The sequence below is a fragment of the Nerophis lumbriciformis genome, linkage group LG32 (genome assembly GCF_033978685.3).
Source record: "Nerophis lumbriciformis linkage group LG32, RoL_Nlum_v2.1, whole genome shotgun sequence".
Lineage (NCBI taxonomy): Eukaryota > Metazoa > Chordata > Actinopteri > Syngnathiformes > Syngnathidae > Nerophis > Nerophis lumbriciformis.
Window position 1 is genome coordinate 14,928,033 of NC_084579.2, and position 24,429 is coordinate 14,952,461.

Consider the following 24,429-nt stretch of genomic DNA (forward strand, 5'->3'; position numbering starts at 1 on the left):
ATGATGTTAGTACGATGTTTGAATACATTTGTATTGCTTTTTTTGCATTATCTCAGGATTCTAAGAACATTACTGTCATATTGAGTAAAAAAACACATTAAACGCTCACGATTTTAGTGAAACTTACAAAGATACATTATTTCAGGCATTATTAGCCATTTTGCAAGTTTGGTTTAGGAGTTATGTTTAAATAACTGTCCTATTGAGTGTGACAGTTATGCTGTCATATTGAGTAAAAAACAGATTTTTGTATTTGCAAAACTTACAAAAACACCTGATTCTAGTAAAACTCACATAGATACATTATTACAGGCATTTTTAGACATATTGCACGTTTGGTTTTGGAGGTATGTTGATATAGAATTTCATATTTATTGAGTAAAAAAACTAATGAACTAATGAAAGAGACAGCTGTTCTAAATGTGTCCACTGGATGTCGCAATAGCAATTATTTGTATCTTTGTAGATGATGCTACATATGTAAAAATAAACCACACGATGTTAGTACGATGTTTGAATACATTTGTATTGCTTTTTTGGCATTATCTCAGGGTTCTAAGAACATTACTGTCATATCGAGTAAAAAAACAAATTTTTGTATTTGCAAACCTTACAAACGCTCATGTTTCTAGTGAAACTTACAAAGATACATTATTTCAGGCATTACTAGCCATTTTGCATGTTTGGTTTAGGAGTTATGTTTAAATAACTGTCCTATTGAGTGTGACAGTTATGCTGTCATATTGAGTAAAAAACTGATTTTTGTATTTGCAAAACTTACAAAAACACCTGATTCTAGTAAAACTCACATAGATACATTATTACAGGCATTTTTAGACATATTGCACGTTTGGTTTTGGAGGTATGTTGATATAGAATTTCATATTTATTGAGTAAAAAAACTAATGAACTAATGAAAGAGACAGCTGTTCTAAATGTGTCCACTGGATGTCGCAATAGCAATTATTTGTATCTTTGTAGATGATGCTACATATGTAAAAATAAACCACACGATGTTAGTACGATGTTTGAATACATTTGTATTGCTTTTTTGGCATTATCTCAGGGTTCTAAGAACATTACTGTCATATCGAGTAAAAAAACAAATTTTTGTATTTGCAAACCTTACAAACGCTCATGTTTCTAGTGAAACTTACAAAGATACATTATTTCAGGCATTACTAGCCATTTTGCATGTTTGGTTTAGGAGTTATGTTTAAATAACTGTTCTATTGAGTGTGACAGTTATGCTGTCATATTGAGTAAAAAACTGATTTTTGTATTTGCAAAACTTACAAAAACACCTGATTCTAGTAAAACTCACATAGATACATTATTACAGGCATTTTTAGACATATTGCACGTTTGGTTTTGGAGTTATGTTGATATAGAATTTCATATTTAGTGAGTACAAAAACTAATGAATTAATGAAAGACACTGCTGTTCTAAATGTGTCCACTGGATGTCGCAATAGCAATTCTTTGTATCTTTGTAGATGATGCTACATATGTACAAAATAAACCACATGATGTTAGTACGATGTTTGAATACATTTGTATTGCTTTTTTCACATTATCTCAGGATTCTATGAACATTACTGTCATATTGAGTAAAAAACAAATTTTTGTATTTGCAAACCTTACAAACGCTCATGTTTCTAGTGAAACTTACAAAGATACATTATTTCAGGCATTATTAGCCATTTTGCATGTTTGGTTAAGGAGTTATGTTTAAATCACTGTCCTATTGAGTGTGACAGTTTAGCTGTCATATTGAGTAAAAAACTGATTTTTGTATTTGCAAAACTTACAAAAACACCTGATTCTAGTACAATTTACATATATACATTATTACAGGCATTTTTAGACATATTGCACGTTTGGTTTTGGAGTTATGTTGATATAGAATTTCATATTTATTGAGTACAAAAACTAATGAATTAATGAAAGAGACAGCTGTTCTAAATGTGTCCACTGGATGTCGCAATAGCAATTCTTTGTATCTTTGTAGATGATGCTACATATGTACAAAATAAACCACATGATGTTAGTACGATGTTTGAATACATTTGTATTGCTTTTTTCGCATTATCTTAGGATTCTAAGAACATTACTGTCATATTGAGCAAAAAACACATTTTTGTATTTGCAAACCTTACAAACGCTCATGTTTCTAGTGAAACTTACAAAGATACATTATTTCAGGCATTATTAGCCATTTTACATGTTTGGTTTAGGACAGGGGTCGGGAACCTTTTGGGCTGAGAGAGTCATGAAAGCCAAATATTTTCAAATTTATTTCCGTGAGAGCCATATAATATTTTTTTAACACTGAATACAACTGAAGGCGTGCATTTTTAAGTAAGACTAACATTTTTAGAGTACAATAAGTCTCTTATTATTTTTAATAACATTGTTATTCTGAAGCTAACCAATAATAAATTAAATACTTTTTACCATTTATGCGACTTCTTGAACAGGTGCGGTTTTATATTTTGAACATTTTTTCAGATGTTTTATGGGCTGCTCGTGGCCCAACAACGAGCCCCGGCCCTATGGTTAAGAAACACTGCTGTAATCCACACTCAAGGCCAATGTGTTGGGTGAAAGGAGTGCAAAGGTGACTATGTGGGTGTTATTTCATGTTTAAAGGGTTCGAATTAAATTAGAAAATGGATTTAGAAGGTCGTAAACCAGGGGTGCCAAACGTACGGCCCGTGGGCCGGATCAGGCCCGCGAACAGGTTTTTTGCGGCCCGCGAGATGGGTTAGCTAAGTATAAAATTGAGCTGAAATTGTTTAATGAAAGACACTGCTGATCTAAATGTGTCCACTGGGTGTTGCAATAACAATTCTGTTGGGCAAGCAAACGCTTTATACCGGGGCCAAGCTATGGTATAGCTATGGTAACGCGTGACTGTGGCTCCTCCCCTCGAACAAATGGAATGCAAAACCTGCCGTTTTAGGTCTTCTGCTTCGAACGCAATGTGCTTTGACACCCTCATTTCCCCTAAATGTCTGTCAAAAATGAGAAAAAGGAGTGTAACTCAACCATCTTCAACAGTTTCTACCTCCATGTGTGTAGTTTTGTTGAGTTAGCACAGGATTAATACCTGGGCAGGAGTTTGTTATTTATTTGGTTCAATCCCAGATAGGCTGTGACTTCATGTTTATTGGCTTTGTAGATATACTGAGACAAAATCTAAGTTAATTGTGTTTTTCAAACCGCACATATTTTCTTAAATCAGAATTTGAACTGTTTTGTCAAAATGATTATTTGGGATTTGTAAATTTTCAGAATGTGCTTCTTCTATTTTTGGCCAAAGAAAACAATCTGAAGTTGTCTTTATATTTTAATTATCATGCCAGGATTTTACCCATCCGGCCCACATGGGAATAGATTTTTCTCCATGTGGCCCCTGAGCTAAAATGAGTTTGACACCTCTGTCAAATGCACTGCAAAAATATTTTATTTATTAATAATAATCTTACTTTGCGGAAATGTGTTTAACATGGTCAAGCCTGGAGCCAATTAGTGGAAATACACGTGGGACCAGTGTTTTTCAACCCTTTTTTGCACCAAGGCACATTTTTCGTGTTGAAAAAATCCGGAGGCACACTTCCAGCAGAAATCATTAAAAAACGAAACTCAGTTGACAGTAAAAAGTTGTTGTCGCAATTTTTGGATATGACTTTAAACCATAACCAAGCATGCTTCAACATAACTCTTGTCTCAAAGTAGGTGTACTGTCACCACCTGTCACATCACACCGTGACTTATTTGGAGTTTTTTGCTGTTTCCCTGTGTGTATTGTTTTAGTTCTTGTCTTGCGCTCCTATTTTGGTGGCTTTTTTCTCTTTTTTTTGGTATTTTCCTGTAGCAGTGTCTTCCTTTGAGCGATATTTCTCGCATCTACTTTGTTTTAGCAATAAAGAACATTTCAGTTGTTTTTATCCTTCTTTGTGGGGACATTGTTGATTGTCATGTCATGTTCGAATGCACATTTTGGACGCCGTCTTTGCTCCACAGTAAGTCTTTGCTGTCGTCCAGCAGTCTGTTTTTGTTGACTTTGTAGCCAGTTCAGTTTTAGTCTCGTTCTGCATAGCCTTCCCTAAGCTTCAATGCTTTTTCTTAGGGCCACTCACCTTTTGTTTATTTTAGGTTTAAGCATTAGACACTTTTTTTTACCTGCACACTGCCTCCCGCTGTTTCCGACATCTACAAAGCAATTAGCTACCGGCTGCCACCTACTGATATGGAAGAGTATTACACGGTTACTCTGCCGAGCTCTCGACAACACCGACACTAAACAACGGCACATTATTTGCAGATTATAATTACTGGTTTGCAAAAAATATTTTTAATCCAATTAGGTGAAATTACATAATCTCCCACGGCACACCAGACTGAATGGGACGACTGGTTTGCTTTTTCGAAATTATAACTTTTTCTTGTAGTATTATGACTTTTTTCTTGATTTTTTTAGAAAGAAAATATGGCATTTTATTTCCGTAATGCCACTTTGTTTTGGTGACGTTACGGGTTGTAATTCCTCTTAGAATCACAATTCGATTAATTTCAATTTATTCAGGATAGCCCCTTGAGATGCAGCATCTGGTTTTCCAGGGGGTCCTCACACAAATACACAACGAGATATGTGTCACCATTCCTTGCAATCCATCAAAAAGTTGTTTTTGCATAATGTTGCCAAACAAAATACCAGATAATTTGTCTCCTAATAGGTGCCATTTTCGTGTCACTATACACATGCCATAATAATACCGTATGTTGAAGCATAGTACGTCTGACTATGGTAACCGTAATGATCCGACAATCCATCAAAAAGTAATTTTTGCATAATATTGCCAAACAAAACGCCAGATAATGTCTCCTATTGGTGCCATTTTGGGTCCTTATACACACACCATAGTACTACCGTATGTTGAAGCACAGTACGTTTGACTATGGTAGCCGTAATGATCCGACAATTGCAAAAGCTGAAAGGTTGAGGACGAGCGTTCACGTCTGGTAATAAAGGCCGAGATGAATGATGCGGTTTTAGTGGATGTGGTGTTAACCCACTTGAAGTTCTATTGGCCGCCAGTGTGTCATTGCCACGCCAGCTCTCTCCAACGCTGCTCTCCTGAATGTATACCAGGCACATTTATGGCTTTGTATGAATTATACATGGGTGCAAATGGATGGAGTCATAATCTCCCTTTTAAAAGCCTGAATGCAGCAGTTTGAGGGGAACCTCCAACAGCCACCTTTTCACTTTCCAAAATCTCCTTTGAAGAAAGTTGCTGAAAAGCGTCGCGGTTAAACTCACGCACAATGTTTCCCTCCCCGCCGTCTGATGTGTGCTTCGGAGGCGTGGCGAGGCGGGCCCACGTGACGGCGTTCAGAGAAGCAGAGTGACAGGGTCGGGGTAAACCCGGGTAAAGGGTCATTAGCCGAGGAGCTTTGAGGAAGATGTGAATGGACAGACACAAAGACGCATTAAACGCTCCAAACGCTTCACGCGCTACAAACACTTCCACAGACACGCCGAGGTGGCAGCTGATCAAAGCGTCCTTTCTTGCAAGAGTATCAAGACAATAGTCGTAAATCCAGAGCATATGCGTGCTTGCACTTTGCAGAAACCGAGGCGCGTTGAGGACGCTTAAATCATTCTCATGGTTTAAAGCTCAAAATGTGTGTCAAACCAGCAAATGCCTTGTGTTTTGTTGGGTGGTCATCAGGGGCGTCACTAGCTTTTAAGGACAGGGGGGGGGCTTAGCCCCCAGGAGATGCACAGGATGCGAGCGAACGTTACGCACGAGCACAAAACTTCACAAACGGCTAACAAAGACTTAGAAATTATTCATTGTTGTTATTATTATTTAAAAAAAAATGCACGGGACGAAATGAAATGCTCCCCGGGACGATGGCTTTTTACCATTTTTTTTCTTTTTCTTTTTATGTATTTATTCATTTTACATTTTATATTAAATGTCTTGGTTTTTCCTCCCTCTGAAAATCCTATGAAATGTTTAACAAGCCATCCTATAATAATACAACAGCTATTAATTGTCATGTCTGTGTAATTATGTTTTGTTTTAGTCATGTTTTGTTTAGTTAATGGACTCTTTAGTTTCTAGCTTTTCACTCCCTTGTCTTGTTTCCATGATTACCCATTAGTTTCACCTGTTTCACGTTTGGACTCATTGTGCACTCTTGTTTGTCACCATAGCAACCCATTAGTTTTCACCTGTCACGTCACGCACCTGTTTCACGTTTTGAGTCACGCACCTGTTTTCGTTAATCATGTCTGTAGTATTTAAGTTCATTGTTTTCAGTTTGTCTTTCTGGTGACATCCCGCATTCTTACCCCTGTCACACTCTGTCTACCTCTGCGCACTTCATGCCATGTCCAAGTAAGTTTTTTCTATTAATGCCACAGTTAGTGTTTTTGTTTAATTGTTCACAGTTTTTTTGCCCACATGCAAGTCTTTTTGTTTCGTTAGTCAAGTTTGTACATCCGCCTTGAGCGCGCTTTTTGTTCCTTTGAGTGTTATTATTAAATATGTATTTACCTTCACGCCATGACCAGTCCAGCTTTACTTGCATCTCGGGAAAACAAACACACCATAGTCCACGTCTTGACATTAATGTAGCTATACAATAAGACAAATATATTTAATGATGTTTTTTTCATTATTTTAGCAATAGGCTAATGTATATTACTTTATATAGATTCTACAAAAAACACAAAACTTAAAAACTGAATTATTTACAATTGCACACACAAGGTTTCGTGCAGCTTCACTCATTGTAAAGGAAGATAATGTGCTTCGTACACCTGCAGGACCGCAAGCAAGGTCGCAGAGAAAATGCGGACTGGAATTTGAGTGATGTGGGCATTTTCTATATGAACAAGTGGAATGGATTGGATACCGACGCACGGAAGGGGCTCTCTACCTTACGCTACGAAGTGAGGGGAAACTGAGTGAATAATAACAGGTTATATGATTATTTATTTAAACTCATATTCGGGCCACTTTATAATGAATATGTATTTGTAAAAAAAAAAAAATAACACCAAATTATTTAGGGGGGCTTAAGAATATTTTAGGGGAGCTTGAGCCCCCCTAAAATAGGCCTAACAACGCCAATGGTGGTCATCAATTGGACCCAACTTGGCACAAAAAGGAATATTCTTGAAATATGCATTGTCTTTCTTTCCTTCAAGACGCCCAGCAGGCATTGCTACAGCGTTGATTATACGAGAGCTGCAGCTATCGAATATTTTAGTAATCCAGTATTCTATCGAATATCCCGATCGATTAATCGAGTAATCGAATAAATCATGTCTTTGCTTAATTAAGGTTTAATTATACATGTTAAGATATGCCCTCAATTATTGCGTTTGGCCTAATTGTCTTTTATTTCCTAAACGCCTGTTTTCATTATTGAAGGCTGACACGCACAGCTGAAATGCGTCCGTGGTTGATTGTGCCAATTTGTGTGTGCTAATAAAAACAGATGCGCTCACAGCCCTATGTGCTGTGTGGTGTGACCGCATAAACTAAGTTCTTGTCTCTCGTGCATTTTTGGTGATTATTTATCGGTGCCGTTTAAATGTTGGTTTCTCCACGCAAATCCACTGAGCTGTTTTCAACCTGCCAACAGTACATAAACAATATAAAAAGACAAACCACTTAATAATGACAACAGTTTTAAATTTGAAGAATGCAATACAGTTCATTGCATTCATTGCATGCAAAATAGTACCCAATGTTCATTTTGCCATCATAACACATATATATAAAATTAAAAACCCCGTTTCCATATGAGTTGGGAAATTGTGTTAGATGTAAATATAAACAGAATACAATGATTTGTAAATCAATATATACAAAAAAAAGGGGGGGGGGGGGATATATACACTATGTACATGACTATGCACATGTTGACTCCAAGAGTGTGCAAAATAGAATGAGAAAATATATAGTTTCACTAGAAACATGAGCATTTGTAAAGTTTGCAAATACAAAAAAATAGTTTTTTACTCAATATGACAGTAATGTTCTTAGAATCCTGACATAATGTGAAAAAAAGCAATAAAAATGTATTCAAACATAGCACTAACATCATGTGGTTTATTTTGTACATATGTAGCATCATCTCCAAAGATACAAAGAATTGCTATTGCGACATCCAGTGGACACATTTAGAACAGCTGTCTCTTTCATTAGTTCATTAGTTTTTTTACTCAATAAATATGAAATTATATATCAACATAACTCCAAAACCAAACGTGCAATATGTCTAAAAATATGAGTTGGGAAATTGTGTTAGATGTAAATATATATATATTGTGTTAGATGTAAATATATATATATATATATATATATATATATATATATATATATATATATATATATATATATTTACATCTAACACAATTTCCCAACTCATATTTTTAGACATATTGCACGTTTGGTTTACATATATATATATATTTACATCCAACACAATTTCCCAACTCATATTTTTAGACATATTGCACGTTTGGTTTTGGAGTTATGTTGATATATAATTTCATTTCATGGAAACGGGGTTTGTAGTTTAAAATTAATATTCCCTGAGAAAGTTAAAATAAAACTATATAGTTAGTATCAAAAATAAAACAATAAGAACCGTTTTCATGATATCAAACGTAAAAAGTGGATTAGGTAGTGCCTTTAATACTGCATTTGAAATGTGCAACTTCATATTCAGAACCGATATGGCTGACAGGAACTTGGCACACAAGTGCTACCACCGTGAACAAGGACTTGTCACTCTTACATTCTACAGATACTATAGTGCAGGGGTGTCAAACTCAAATACAGAGTGGGCCAAAATTTTAAACTGAACAAAGCCGCGGGCCAAGGTTGAACAAATTAACCTTTTTAATAGGGGACTCAAACAAGTTTTGCATTGAATATTGAACAAGCAAGGCTTATATAACTTTATAGTGACATGCAAAAGCAAGTTTTAAATAATAATAATAATAATTTAAAAATATCAATGGCATTTCAAATACAATTTAAATAAAAATGTAATGCCTCTTTTCTATTTGCAGCCTTCTGAGGTAAATATCAAAATAAACTTTTTCCACAGGCTAATAATACATTTGAAAATAAAATAACAATGATGAATGAATCAAACATTCAAGCCTTGAAGTAGCAAGAGAAAGTGCATGGGGGGTTAAGGTGGGCGGGGTTGGGGGGGGGGGGGGTGTATATTGTAGCGTCCTGGAAGAGTTAGTGCTGCAAGGGGTTCTGGGTATTTGTACTGTTGTGTTTGTGTTGTGTTACGGTGCGGATGTTCTCCCAAAATGTGTTTGTCATTCTTGTTTAGTGTGGGTTCACAGTGTGGCGCATATTTGTAACAGTGTTAAAGTTGTTTATACGGCCACCCTCAGTGTGACCTGTATGGCTGTTGACCAACTATGCATGGCATTCACTTGTGTGTGTGTAAAAGCCGGTTTCAAAGGATGGAAAGGGTAAGGATGTGTCATGACTTGGTCCTGGGGTTTAGTTTTTCTCGAAGGCAACGGAAAGTTGGCTCGGGCGAGACGGGAATGAAGGTACATTTTTATTTAAACACTATAAATACAAAACAAGGAAGAAAACAAAAGGCGTGCACACTGGCGGAGAACAAACTATGAAACCAAACACTTGCACAAAGGCAAAAACAATGAACAACAAAAAACACTAACTGTGGCAATAATAAACAAAACTTACTTGGCATGGACAAAAAGGAGCAGCGTGAACGATGGACATGAAAAAAGAGTCAGACATGTGCAGAGCATAAATGTGGGAATGTCACCAGAAAGACAAACTGAAAAACAATTAACTTAAATACTACAGACATGATTAACGAAAACAGGTGCGTGACTCAAAACGTGAAACAGGTGCGTGACGTGACAGGTGAAAACTAATGGGTTGCTATGGTGACAAACAAGAGTGCACAATGAGTCCAAACGTGGAACAGGTGAAACTAATGGGTAATCATGGAAACAAGACAAGGGAGTGAAAAGCCAGAAACTAAAAAGTCCAATAACTAAACAAAACATGACTAAGACAAAACATGATTACACAGACATGACAGGATGGAAAGGATAATGCAGGTATTAAGTAGACTAAAACTGTACCATAGTAGCAATATAGAATATAACATATACCGTATTTTTCGGACTATAAGTCGCAGTTTTTTTTTCATAGTTTGGCCGGCGGGTGCGACTTATACTCAGGAGCGACTTATGTGTGAAATTATTAACACATTACCGTAAAATATCAAATAATATTATTTCGCTCATTCACGTAAGAGACTAGACGTATACGATTTCATGGGATTTAGCGATTAGGAGTGACAGATTGTTTGGTAAACGTATAGCATGTTCTATATGTTATAGTTATTTGAATGACTCTTACCATAATATGTTACGTTAACATACCAGGCACGTTCTCAGTTGGTTATTTATGCCTCATATAACGTACACTTATTCAGCCTGTTGTTCACCATTCTTTATTTATTTTAAATTGCCTTTCAAATGTCTATTCTTGGTGTTGGGTTTTATCAAAACAATTTCCCCCAAAAATGCGACTTATACTCCAGTGCGACTTATATATGTTGTTTTCCTTCTTTATTATGCATTTTCGGCAGGTGCGACTTATACTCCGGTGCGACTTATACTCCGAAAAATACGGTATGTGATATTTACATATTATATATACAGTACATAATATATACTGATATATTATATTATATTTTTGTATAATATATACCATGTATAACAAATCCCAATTACAGTATATGTAACAGCTGCAGCAAAAAATAAATAAATAGAGAGTACATCCAGCAGAAAATATACATCATAAACAACGAGAGGTAGCTAACATAGAAGCGGTCAGGTAATAGACACATATCATCTATTGTTGTATGGCAAGTGATTTTTTTCTAAAAAAGTAAAGACATTTTTTGGAAAAGTTCCATGAAGAAGACTGCATCAATGCGTATCTTGAAATAAATTTCATTTTAAGGTGATTATGCATTCTTATTCGTAGTGTTTGGACTTCCTTTTTTCTTGTGGGTTTCCAACTTGTGCATTTATTTTGTGTTTGCACACGTAGTTGTGTTACATTTCAATAAAATCGCAACTTTATTCCCGTAAAATTCTCAAAGTTAGTAAATATTTGCATGTCTATTTCAGTTCAGCTGGCGATACAGTCAGAGTTGTCCATATGAAGTTTATTTATGAAATGTCCCTGGGTACTTAATACCTTAACTGAAATGCCAGGAGGGACAATTTTCTCACGGGCGTATATCCTGTAAAATAACGCTGCCAAACACTGCTGTTAGCTACTTTTAAATTGCTTCCTCTAGGTGACATTGACCATACGCCGCCAGTCAGCTTGGTTTCACATTTGGATTTTTAATATCTTATGCAGACACTTGCTTTTGGAACGATTCACTCAAAAGTACGCTGGCATGTCTGGGATTGCATTTTTCAGAGCAACGGATGGAATAAATGATACTGGGGGTGTTGTGGTACAAAGACTGAAATAGGAATCAACAGCACAGACCAAACAGTAAGTGCAAGTAATGAACACATTTGTTGGGTTTTAACGATTCAATGCTCCAATTTATTGTTATTTAACTCAGAATTACATCATAATCCTACCGCGTTTTCTCCCCAAATAATATTATTCCAATACTGAACCGCAGACGTATGATGTGTAAATGGACAAACACAAGCAGCCATTCACAAAAAGCCAGTGGGAGATTACGCTGCATTATTGTGACCACTTAGTCCACATTTAACCAGAGGCTTGGAACCGTTTGCCCAGAAGTTGGTTTCCTCTCACAATCTGGGCTCGCTTTGATTGTTGTTTTTTTCCACATCAATTTTTTTTTAAAAACATCATAGCTTATTTCTTTAAAAAAAAAATACCTTTGGCTTCCAATCAATGGGAAACCAATGATTTTATGACATTGCACTTGTAAGCCATTGTCTTCCTATAAAGGAGACTTTTTGGAAATGTTATGACTTTTTAACGACATATTTCTCAAACTTCCACATGATAATACAATTTAGGAAAAAAAAATATAAAAAAATATTAATATATTTCTTTTAACAATTGAATGTAAAAAAACAATTCTGAGTCTTATATGAAATAGTTTGGATTTGCATTTTATTTTGCTCGTCAAATTTTCCTTACGTTGAAATTTGTTTTCGCAAAGCCTTTGAACATGAACAATATTTACTTTGTAAAATTTAAAATATACCTGTCATGACTTGGTCCTGGGTGTTTGCTTTTCCGGGATGCAACGGAAAGTTGGCTCGGGCGAGATGGGAATATAAGTATATTTTTATTTAACCACTATAACTACAAAAAAAGGAAGTAAACAAAAGGCGCGCACAATGGCGGAGAACAAACTATGAAACCAAAAAGACTATAAACTTGGAACAAAAACTTACTTTGGCATGGGACATGAAGCAGGATCTAAGAGGATGAAGAGTGTGTAGAGCATAATTGTGGGATGTCGTCAGAACGACAAACTGAAAACAATGAACTTAAATACTATAGACATGATTAACGAAAACAGGTGCGTGACTCAAAACGTGAAACAGGTGCGTGACGTGACAGGTGAAAACTAATGGTTGCTATGGTGACAAAACAAAAGTGCACAAAAAGTCCAAAAACAAAACCGAACATGACCAAAACAAAAACATGATCACACAGACATGACAATACCCTAATGTAAAAATGTTATTCTCATAAAGTTACATACTTTTGCATGTCAAATTATGCTCTTTTTCACCTAAAATTCAGATTCCTGCAATTTGGCTTTGCAATTTTATTTCTGTAAAGTTCTGGCTTATTCAATTCATAAAAAAATAATTTTTTTACTTTCCATCCATTCATTTTCTTCTGCTTTATTTTCAAAAAATCCATCCATCCGTCCGTCCGCCCATCCATCCATCCATCTATCTTCTACCGCCTTCGTATTGTGAGGCACACGCACTAACCCCTGTTCCACCGTGCTGCCCCAAAAAATACATGTTGTTCGTAATTTTTTTTTTCACATAAGGATTTTTTTCCGCAAAACATTTTAACATACATGTATTTACTTTGTAAAATTACAAATATTTTCCAATACAAAAATTGTATTCTCATACAGTTATCTCATTTTCCTAGTCAAATTATGCCCTTAATCATCTGAAGTTCAGACTCTGTTCTTGAAATTCAGAATTTTTTTTTTTTTACTTTGGGTTGGCAAAGTTATTTCCGTAAAATTAGGACAATAGTAATATCCAATTCTATTTAATTGGAGAATTGGTGAAATTCCCAAAATTAATTTTTGTCCTTATAAAACATGTTTTTCGAATATATTTCCCGAAAATTATTTATTTTTGTAAAATCACAATTTTCCTCGTATGACCAAATTATTACCGTTTCCTTGTCATGTTATGCCTTTATCCTATGTAATTCTGACATTTACCTTCAATATAAGACTTGTTGTTGTTATACTTTGATCCAGCAATTTAATTTGATAAAAAGGTTGACTTTATTTTTATAAAATTCATAAAAATGTAATTTTGTTCATTTTTTTTTTCACAAAAAAATGTAATTCTTTGAAATGTTTTTCTTTGTGACATTACATTTTCCCTTTATAAATGTAATTTTTATGCAAAATGTCATGTTTTTGTTTAACTGTATAATTCTTTTGTAAATCCTTTTGTAAAATGACGAATTGTTCTCCATGACTTTAAAATTTAAAGTTAAAGTACCACTGATAGTCACACACACACTAAGTGTGGTGAAATTACTCTCTGCCTTTAACCCATTCCCCTGCTCACCCCCTGGGAGCTGAGGGGAGCAGTGAGCAGAAGCGGTGGCCACACTCGGGAATAATTTTTGGTGATTTAACCCCCAATTCCAACCCTTGATGCTGAGTGTCAATCAGGGAGGTAATGGGTCTCATTTTTATAGTCTTTGGTATGACTCGGCCAGGGTTGGAACTCACGACCTACCGATCTCAGGGCGGACACTCTAACCACAAGGCCACCGTGCAATATTACATGCAAATTATACCTTTATTTCCACAAAATTCAAGCTTTTATTATGGAATTAGGACTTTTTGCCGCAATTTTATAACTTTTGTTAAACAATTTTATTTGTGTACTATTCTGGTTCCGATTCTCATATTTGTGCAACATTCTAATAGTGAGCTCGCAACATGTCCTTGTACAATTCTAATATATGTTTGGGAATGTTATGTCTTTACATCTTTGACAGCCTAAACCAGAGTTTTTCAACCTTTTCTGAGCCGAGGCACACCACCAGCAGAAAACATTAAAACATGAAACTCAGCAGCCGATATTGACAGTAAAAAGTCGTTCTCAGAATTGTTGGATATGAATTCAAACTATGACCATCACTATAGCTCTTGTCTCAAAGTAGGTGTACTGTCACGACCTGTCACATCACGCCGTGACTTATTTTGAGGTTTTTGGTATTCTCCTGTGTGTAGTGTTTTAGTTCTTGTCTTGCACTCCTATTTTTGGTGTTTATTGTCATGTTATGTACGGATGTACTTTGTGGACGCCGTCTGCTCCACACGCTGTAAGTCTTTGCTGTCGTCCAGCATTCTGTTTTTGTTTACCTTGCAGCCAGTTCAGTTTTAGTTTAGTTTTGCATAGCCATCCCTAATCTTCAATGCCTTTTGTTTATTTATGGTTTAAGCATTAGATACCTTTTTACCGGCACAATGCCTTCTGCTGTCGTCTGCATATTGTGATCACGACAAACCGTCTGCCTCACAACACGAAGGTCCTGGGTTCGATCCTGCGCTCGGGATCTTTCTGTGTGGAGTTTGCATGTTCTCCCCATGACTGCGTGGGTTCCCTCTGGGTACTCCGGCTTCCTCCTACCGCCAAAAACATGCACCTGGGGATGGGTTGATTGGCAACACTAAATTGGCCCTAGTGTGTGCATGTGAGTGTGAATGTTGTCTGTCTATCTGTGTTGGCCCTGCAATGAGGTGGCGACTTGTCCAGGGTGTACCCCGAATGCAGCTGAGATAGGCTCCAGCGACCCCCCGCGATCCCGAACGGGACAAGCGGTAGAAAATGGATGGGTGTTCTCCTGTGTAATGTTTTAGTTCTTGTCTTGCACTCCTATTTTTGGTGTTGATTGTCATGTTATGTACTGATGTACTTTGTGGATGCCGTCTGCTCCACACGCTGTAAGTCTTTGCTGTCGTCCAGCATTCTGTTTTTGTTTACTTTACAGCCAGTTCAGTTTTATTTTAGTTTTGCATAGCCATCCCTAAGCTTCAATGCCTTTTGTTTATTTATGGTTTAAGCATTCGATACCTTTTTTACCGGCTGTCGTCTGCATATTGTGATCACGACAAACCATGTTCCCGACATCTACAAAGCAATTCACTACCTGCTGCCACCTACTGATATGGAAGAGTATAACACGGTTACTCTGCCGAGCTCTAACCAGCACAGACCCTCAACAATGGCACATTTGCGGATTATAACTACTGGTTTGCAAAAAATATTTAGGTGAAATGACATAATCTCCCACGGCACACCAGACTGAAAAACACTGGTCTAAACTATAAACGTCTAAATATTATGATTGAAGGACGTGGAAGTGTATAGCTTCTGTTAATAACACAACAGCAAATGTTGTCCATTCTGCAGCCTTTAAAACATAGAGCCAGAGCAGATGCATCGCATTATTGACACTTTGAAAAGATGGCTGCTCTGGCTGATACAGTGTGCCAGGGCCACCGGCCAGGCTTTAATTTGTTCATAAAAGTAATGACAGTCTGACTGCAAGAATGATGGTACACTTAGCACTGCCACCTTTCGCCCATCAGCGCTCGGCCACACACTCGAAGACAATGCTCGTGTACACGCTCGCAATTGATGGCTTGTTGGAAAACGAACGCTTCAGGAGATGATCGCAATCAAACGGAATAATAGCAGCAAAATGTTTTATTGAACCGCTTGTCTTCCCAACATAAAACATGTGTCGCCATGATGTTCACAAGGCATTGCGGCTTGGCTATCAGCGCCGCTACAAACAAGGGAAATGAAGGCCCTCGCTTGCATTTTGGGTTACTGTTTATTAGCCGCTGGCACTTCCTAGACAACAGCCTCAACATGGTTCAATTTCCTCTCCATTACACAAGGGTGCAATAGCGAGGATTTAAAAGCAAAGATGACAAATGAATTGAGTGGCTTCAAATTGAAATTTCATTGCCGTGTTCGGATTAATTCCCATTACGAACGACATCCTCTAACAGCAGTTAGTCATGCAAACTGTTTGTTGCTCAAGCTACCCAGGATCCAACACCCCCGTCTACTTCAGCTAATATTTTTAATAAGGGCCCGAGTTGGAATTGCGTCGTTTATCATTATTCTCCCACTTGTATCGCATTTTAAAGAAAATTAACACGCACGAAAACTCACACATTTTTCCAAGCGCGTCCGGTCTGGCAAAAAAAGGATATTTTTGGGGTCCCAAACCCAAAATGTCAAAAGGTAAAGGAGTCGGTGCAGGAAAAGTAGAAAAAAAATTAACCCCTGACACCAATTTCACGTACCTTCACAAAAATCGTTTCCGTTATCGTTATCCAACTTGGTTTATTTTAAGTATTTTAAGTACATTTTTTGCGTATAATGTCTTTTTTTTGTATGGTTTTAATATTTTAGTAAAACTATGCACTTCCCCTTATAATTAAAAATTTTTGGTCCATTGTTCTTGGTAATTAAATAAATATATATTTATATCAATGTTATTCTCGTGAAATCATACATCAACGTACAATTGCATAGTTTCTTTAGAACTTTTTTCGGTAGTGTTACAGCTTTATTCTTACAAATGTATGGTTTTTCCTCACAATAGCAGGACTTTAACTGAACAAATTTTAACTTTTTTCTAGGATTTTTTTTTCTGTCAACTGATTACTTATGTTAAAATTACAACTTTTTATCGTGAAATGTTACACATTTTCCATGTAATATTACAATTTTACAAAACATCCTGGTAATATTTCCACATGAGTACTTAACGTCATAGCTAAAATGTTCTAAATTTCTGATTTTTAGTCGTTGTAAAATTCTGAGGCTTTTAAAATATGCACAAAAACTCACTAATTTTTGCAAGCGCGTCTGGTCTAGCAAAAAAATATATTTTTGGGGTCCCAAACCCAAAATGTCAAAAATTACTCTATACCGCCCCCTTGAAAAGTAGAAAAAAATCAGCCCCTGACACCAATTTCACGTACCTTCACAAAAATCGTTGGCGACGTCCATCAAGCACATCTCAAAAACCCATTTTTGAAAACAAACAGGAAGTAGGCCATCTCGATTATCATTATCGTTATCCAACTTGGTTTATTTGAAGTATTTGAAGTATTTTTTTCGTATGGCTTTAATATTTTAGAAAAAAACTATGCACTTTCCCCCTAAAATTACCCATTTTTGGTCCATTGCAACTTTGTTCTTGGTAATTAAATAAATATTTTTTTTTTCAAATGATGACTTCTCCAATTGCATAGTTTCTTCGATTATTACAACTTTTTTCTGTAATGTTACAGCTGTATTCTTACAAATGTATGTGTTTTTCCTCACAATAGCAGGACTTCAATTGAACAAATTTAAACTTTTTCTAGGATTTCTTTTCCTTGTCAACTAATTACTTAAATTCCGACTTTTTATCGTGAAACGTTACAAATTTTCCATGTAATATTACAATTTTTAAAACATTCTGGGGATATTTCTACATGAGTACTTAACATCACAGCTCAAATTTTCTAAAATTCTGACTTTTGGTCATTGTAAAATTCTGAGGCTTTTAAAATATTTCAGATTTCTTTGTCTAAATATAAACTGACCTGAATAGCCTATAATTTTGATACAGGCCCTGTTGGAATTGCTTCGTTTATAATTATTCTCCCACTTGTATCGCATTTTAAAGAAAATTAACACGCACGAAAACTCACACATTTTTCCAACCGCGTCCGGTCTGGCAAAAAAAGGATATTTTTGGGGTCCCAAACCCAAAATGTCAAAAGGTAAAGGAGTCGGTGCAGGAAAAGTAGAAAAAAAATAACCCCTGACACCAATTTCACGTACCTTCACAAAAATCGTTTCCGTTATCGTTATTGTAAATCCAACTTGGTTTATTTGAAGTATTTTCAGTACATTTTTTGCGTATAATGTCTTTTTTTGTATGGTTTTAATATTTTAGTAAAACTATGCACTTTCTCCCTAAAATTAAACATTTTTGGTCCATTGTTCTTGGTAATTAAATAAATATATATTTATATCAAATGATGACTTCTCCTAACAATGTTATTCTCGTGAAATCATACATCAACGTACAATTGCATAGTTTCTTTAGAATTTTTTTCGGTAGTGTTACAGCTTTATTCTTACAAATGTATGTTTTTCCTCACAATAGCAGGACTTTAACTGAACAAATTTTAACTTTTTTCTAGGATTTTTTTTTTCTGTCAACTGATTACTTCTGTTAAAATTACGACTTTTTATCGTGAAATGTTACACATTTTCCGTGTAATATTACAATTTTCAAAACATCCTGGGAATATTTCCACATGAGTACTTAACGTCATAGCTAAAATGTTCTAAATTTCTGACTTTTAGTCTGAATCTGAGGCTTTTAAAATACGCACAAAAACTCACTAATTTTTGCAAGCACATCTGGTCTAGCAAAAAATTATATTTTTGAGGTCCCAAACCCAAAATGTCAAAAATGTCTCTATAGCGCCCCCTTGAAAAGTAGAAATAAAATCAGCCCCTGACACCAATTTCACGTATCTTCACAAAAATCGTTGGCAACGTCTATCATGACAAGACGCACATCTCAAAAACCCATAATTGAAAACAAACAGGAAGAAGGCGATCTCAATTATCGTTATCGTTATCCAACTTGGTTTATTTGAAGTATTTTAAGTATTTTTTTGCGTATAATGTTTTTTTTGGTATAGTTTTAATATTTTAGTAAAACTATGCACTTTCCCCCAGAAATTACCCATTTTTGGTCCATTGCAACTTTGTTCTTGGTAATTAAATAAATATATATTGTTTTCAAATGATGACTACTCTTAACAATGTTATTATCGTGAAATCATACATCAACATACAATTGCATAGTTTCTTCGATTATTACAACTTTTTTCTGTAGTGTTAAAAATGTATTCTTACAAATGTATGTCTTTTTCTTACAATATCAGGTTTTTAATTGAACAAATTTAAACTTTTTTCTAGAATTTTTTTTTTCTTGTCAACTGATTACTTCTGTTAAATTCCGACTTTTTATCGTGAAACGTTACACATTTTCCATGTAATAATTAGAAATTTCAAAACATTCTGGGAATATTTCGACATGAGTACTTAACGTCACAGCTAAAATGTTCTAAATTTCTGACTTTTAGTCGTTGTAAAATTCTGAGACTTTTAAAATACGCACAAAAACTCACTAATTTTTGCAAGCGCGTCTGGTCTAGCAAAAAATTATATTTTTTGGGTCCCAAACCCAAAATGTCAAAAATGTCTCTATAGCGCCCCCTTGAAAAGTAGAAAAAAAATCAGCTCATGACACCAATTTCACGTATCTTCACAAAAATCGTTGGCGACGTCTATCATGACAAGACGCACATCTCAAAAACCCATAATTGAAAACAAATAGGAAGTAGGCCATCTCGATTATCGTTATCATTATCCAACTTGGTTTATTTGAAGTATTTTAAGTATTTTTTTGCGTATAATGTCGTTTTTTTGTATGGTTTTAATATTTTAGTAAAACTATGCATTTTCTCCCTAAAATTACCCATTTTTGGTCCATTGCAACTTTGTTCTTGGTATTAAATAAATAAATATTTATTTCAAATGATGACTTCTCCTAACAATGTTATTCTCGTGAAATCATACATCAACGTACAATTGCTTAGTTTCTTTAGAACTTTTTTCTGTAGTGTTACAGCTTTATTCTTACAAATGTATGTTTTTCCTCACAATAGCAGGACTTTAACTGAACAAATTTAAACTTTTTTCTAGGATTTTGTTTTCTGTCAACTGATTACTTCTGTTAAAATTCCGACTTTTTATCGTGAAACGTTACACATTTTCCGTGTAATATTACAATTTTCAAAACATTCTGGGAAAATTTCCACATGAGTACATAACGTCACAGCTAAAATGTTCTAAATTTCTGACTTTTAGTCGTTGTAAAATTCTGAGGCTTTTAAAATACGCACAAAAACTCACTAATTTTTGCAAGCGCGTCTGATCTAGCAAAAAATTATATTTTTGGGGTCCCAAACCCAAAATGTCAAAAATGTCTCTATAGCGCCCCCTTGAAAAGTAGAGAAAAAAAATCAGCCCATGACACCAATTTCACATATCTTCACAAAAATCGTTGGCGACGTCTATCATGACAAGACGCACATCTCAAAAACCCATAATTGAAAACAAACAGGAAGAAGGCCATCTCGATTCTCGTTATCGTTATCCAACTTGGTTTATTTGAAGTATTTTAAGTATTTTTTTGCGTATAATGTTTTTTTTGGTAAAGTTTTAATATTTTAGTAAAACTATGCACTTTCCCCAGGAAATTACCCATTTTTGGTCCATTGCAACTTTGTTCTTGGTAACTAAATAAATATATATTGTTTTCAAATGATGACTACTCTTAACAATGTTATTATCGTGAAATCATACATCAACATACAATTGCATTGTTTCTTCAATTATTACAACTTTTTTTCTGTAATGTTACAGCTTTATTCTTACAAATGTATGTGTTTTTCCTCACATTAGCAGGACTTTAATTGAACAAATTTAAACTTTTTTCTAGGATTTTTTTTCCTTGTCAACTGATTACTTCTGTTAAAATTCCGACTTTTTTTTTACTTAACGTCACAGCTCAAATTTTCTAAAATTCTGACTTTTGGTCATTGTAAAATTCTGAGGCTTTTAAAATATTTCTTTATATATTTTTTTCTTGTCAACTGATTACTTCTGTTAAAATTCCGACTTTTTATCGTGAAACGTTACAAATTTTCCATGTAATATTACAATTTAAAAAAAATTCTGGGAATATTTCGACATGAGTACTTAACGTCACAGCTCAAAATTTCTAAAATTCGGACTTTTAGTCATTGTAAAATTCTGAGGCTTTTAAAAATATTTCCGATTTCTTAGTCTTAATATAAACTGACCTGAATAGCCTATAATTTTGATACAGGCCTTGTTGGAATTGCGTCGTTTATCATTATTCTCCCACTTCTATCGCATTTTAAAGAAAATTAACACGCACTAAAACTCACAAATTTTTGCAAGTGCGTCCGGTCTGGCAAAAAAATTATATTTTTGGGGTCCCAAACCCAAAATGTCAAAAATGACTCTATACCACCACCTTGAAAAGTAGCAAAAAAATCAGCCCGACACCAATTTCACATGTCTTCACACAAATTGTTGGCGACGTCTATCATGACAAGACGCACGTTAAAGTGTCAAGAACCCATATTTGAAAACAAACAGGAAATCGGTCATCTCGATTATCGTTATCGTTATCCAATGATGCAGCTTTAATTTTGTTTATACTCTGATTGTTAAAAACAAATGCACCTTGTTTTTTACTGTTGTACCTCGTTTTACTGTTAAACCTTGTTTTTTATTGACTACTGCTGCAAACCAAATTGCCCCTCAGGGACAATAAAGATTTTCTAAGTCTAAGTCTAAGTCTAAGTCTAAGTCTAAATGATTTTTTTTAGGACTGAAAAAAGCACATTTAGCAAGAAAAACATCTTAAGTGTTGAGAGTTAAGCTTTAATGTTGCTAGCATAGAATTGTTTAATTATGAGAATATGACCAGAATATTGTAATGTCAAATTTTGAGAAGAAGGCTGTAAAATGTGTCATTTTAGTCATTAGATTAAAAAAAAACAACAACTTAATGTAAATGAAACGTTTGAGTCTAGCTAAAATAGCTTTTTTGAATAATTACTTTTTTATATTTTTAATATTCCCATAAAAGTATGACTTTAAAAAAAAATATTATTAAGACAGAATAAAATGATATTACAAGAATAATGACGTAATTCAAAGCATACAACAATCCCAGATTCCATATCTTGTTTTTTTCTTAAAGTGTAATTTTTTTGTTACTTCTTTATTATTTGGAAATGTCAAATAAAGTCTTTTTTTATCAAAAAAAAAAAAAAAAGCCTTTTTGGTTGCGTACACTCCTTGTAGCGGAGATTGTGACCCCAAAATGCAGGACTCAGCAGACAGGGTGCGGGTGGGAGTGTATTTAATGTCCAAATGTTCAAAAACACAAATACAGTGCAGCAGGGAAATGCACCAAAAAGCACTGGGAACATTGTGCATGAAAAAAGTACAAAAAGCTCAAACAGAGTGCAGCAATAGAGTGCACCGAATAGCACAATGGAACATGTAAGCTTAACAGAGAGCTCGTAACAAGAGAAAATACAAAACTACAATGGCAACTACTACTGACCGTGTACGTAGCAATGATCCCACACCTGGCTTAAATATTCCCACAATATTACGAGTTTTGTCGAAAAACATTTCCATTTAATTCCTGTAATAATCATACTTTGTTATTGTAATATTACTTATGCTGCCATCATCAAAAATCCCAACTTTTTACTTGGAATATTTCACTGGCATTTTTGGTAAATTATGCCTTTTTCCCATGATGCCACAGCTCTCATTAAGTTAAATTACAACTTTGTTAAGGTAAATTATGAATTATCACTTATGGTCCTGATATTGCTACTGTCATGATCCGTGGTCCGGATCATGTTTTTATGTTCTGTTAGTTTTGGACTCTTTTAGTTCCTGTTTGACATCTGAGTTTGTTTTAGTTACCATGGCTACTTATGATTTTCACCTGCCTCTGGTGTTTGGGACACTCACCTGCTTCTAATCAGGACTATTTAAGCCTGCCTTTGCCAGTCAGTCGTCCTGGCGTCATTAGTTGTTTGCCTCATGCCTGGACTACGTAAGTCTTAGTTGTTTCATGCCACAGTTTGGTATTGGTTTCATGCCACAGTTTCGTGTTTGTTCTATGCCATAGTTAATGCTAGTTGTTTCATGCCACAGTTTCGTGTTTGTTCTATGCCATAGTTAATGCTAGTTGTTTCATGCCACAGTTTCGTGTTTGTTCTATGCCATAGTTAATGCTAGTTGTTTCATGCCACAGTTTTGTGTATGTTTCATGCCACAGTTTTGTGAGATTCATGTCTATAGTTTCATGTCCTAAGTTTTTGCCTTAGCTTCCGTGTGCGATAGGCACGCTTGCCTTCGGGTTGTTTTCTGTTTTGTACCTCGTTGAGTGTTTCTTAGAATTAAATCATGTTCCTACCTGCAAGTCCTGTCCGGAGTCGTCCGTTTGCCTTCCTGGGAGAACGACCCCGCAGTAAGCTGCGAAAACCATGTCCTGACAGCTACTTGTTTTATCCTAACAGTAAAGTGCTGATACATAACGTTTATAAAGTTTTTTTTCTGATGCAATTCTAACATTCTTTTTGGCCTGTTATGCCTTTATTCTGGTAAATATTCCAGCTTTTTTCCTGGTATTTCCCGGTTTCATTCTTGAACAAATTATGCATTTTTCTTGTAATCTGTGACTTTTCTCCTCATTTTTCAACTTTTTGTTTTGTGAACCAGACCGTTATTCCTTCTCACCAAGAAAATATTCACATTAATTGTGTTAAGTATTAACACACCTCTTTTTTAATTTTTTTTCCCAGAGCCTATCTGGACGTGAAGGAGCTGAAAGAGATCCTGCGCTTGGACGGCTCCACTCACCTGAACGTCTTCTTTGCCAACTCCTCCGATGAAGATCTAGCGGGGGTTGCCACTTGGCCGTGGGACAAAGAAGCCCTCACGCATTTAGGTACAGAAGACACGGCATGCATGATGATGATGCAAAATATTCACGCTTGCCTCCACTGTTGATTTGGAGTAATTACAGTTGGCGCCCCAAGCAGCGTCTTGTCTTTATCAAGATTATAATGAAGCCCAGGTGGTCCATGAATAATGCATTAGCTACTTATTGATCTCCTCAAAGGATATTACTATAGAAAGTGAACTTGGATACACTTTAGAGTAGTTTGCGTAAAGATTGTAGATACTTACTATACACTGACAATGACTTAGCACACAGTTTTTGTAGTCAAAATAGATGGTAACGTGAGTAGCAACATAGTTTTGTATGGTGGTGGTAGCATCATGATTTGGGGCTGCAGGAGTGCTGGTTCCTTTAAGGAAATTAAATTGCAACGTACCGTTTTTATATGCAGTCAAGATGCACAATAAGG

At 35.4% G+C, this 24,429-nt stretch overlaps 1 protein-coding gene across 1 annotated transcript in view; it reads left to right on the forward strand.

The window, feature by feature from the left end:
* Positions 1–24,429, forward strand: part of pappaa (pregnancy-associated plasma protein A, pappalysin 1a) — a 288,874-nt gene that overhangs the window by 44,021 nt on the left and 220,424 nt on the right. Inside the window, exon 3 of the mRNA XM_061927311.1 lies at positions 23,860–24,005. Within this exon, the coding sequence (XP_061783295.1) occupies positions 23,860–24,005 (146 nt within the window). The remainder of the gene's footprint in view (positions 1–23,859; positions 24,006–24,429) is intronic.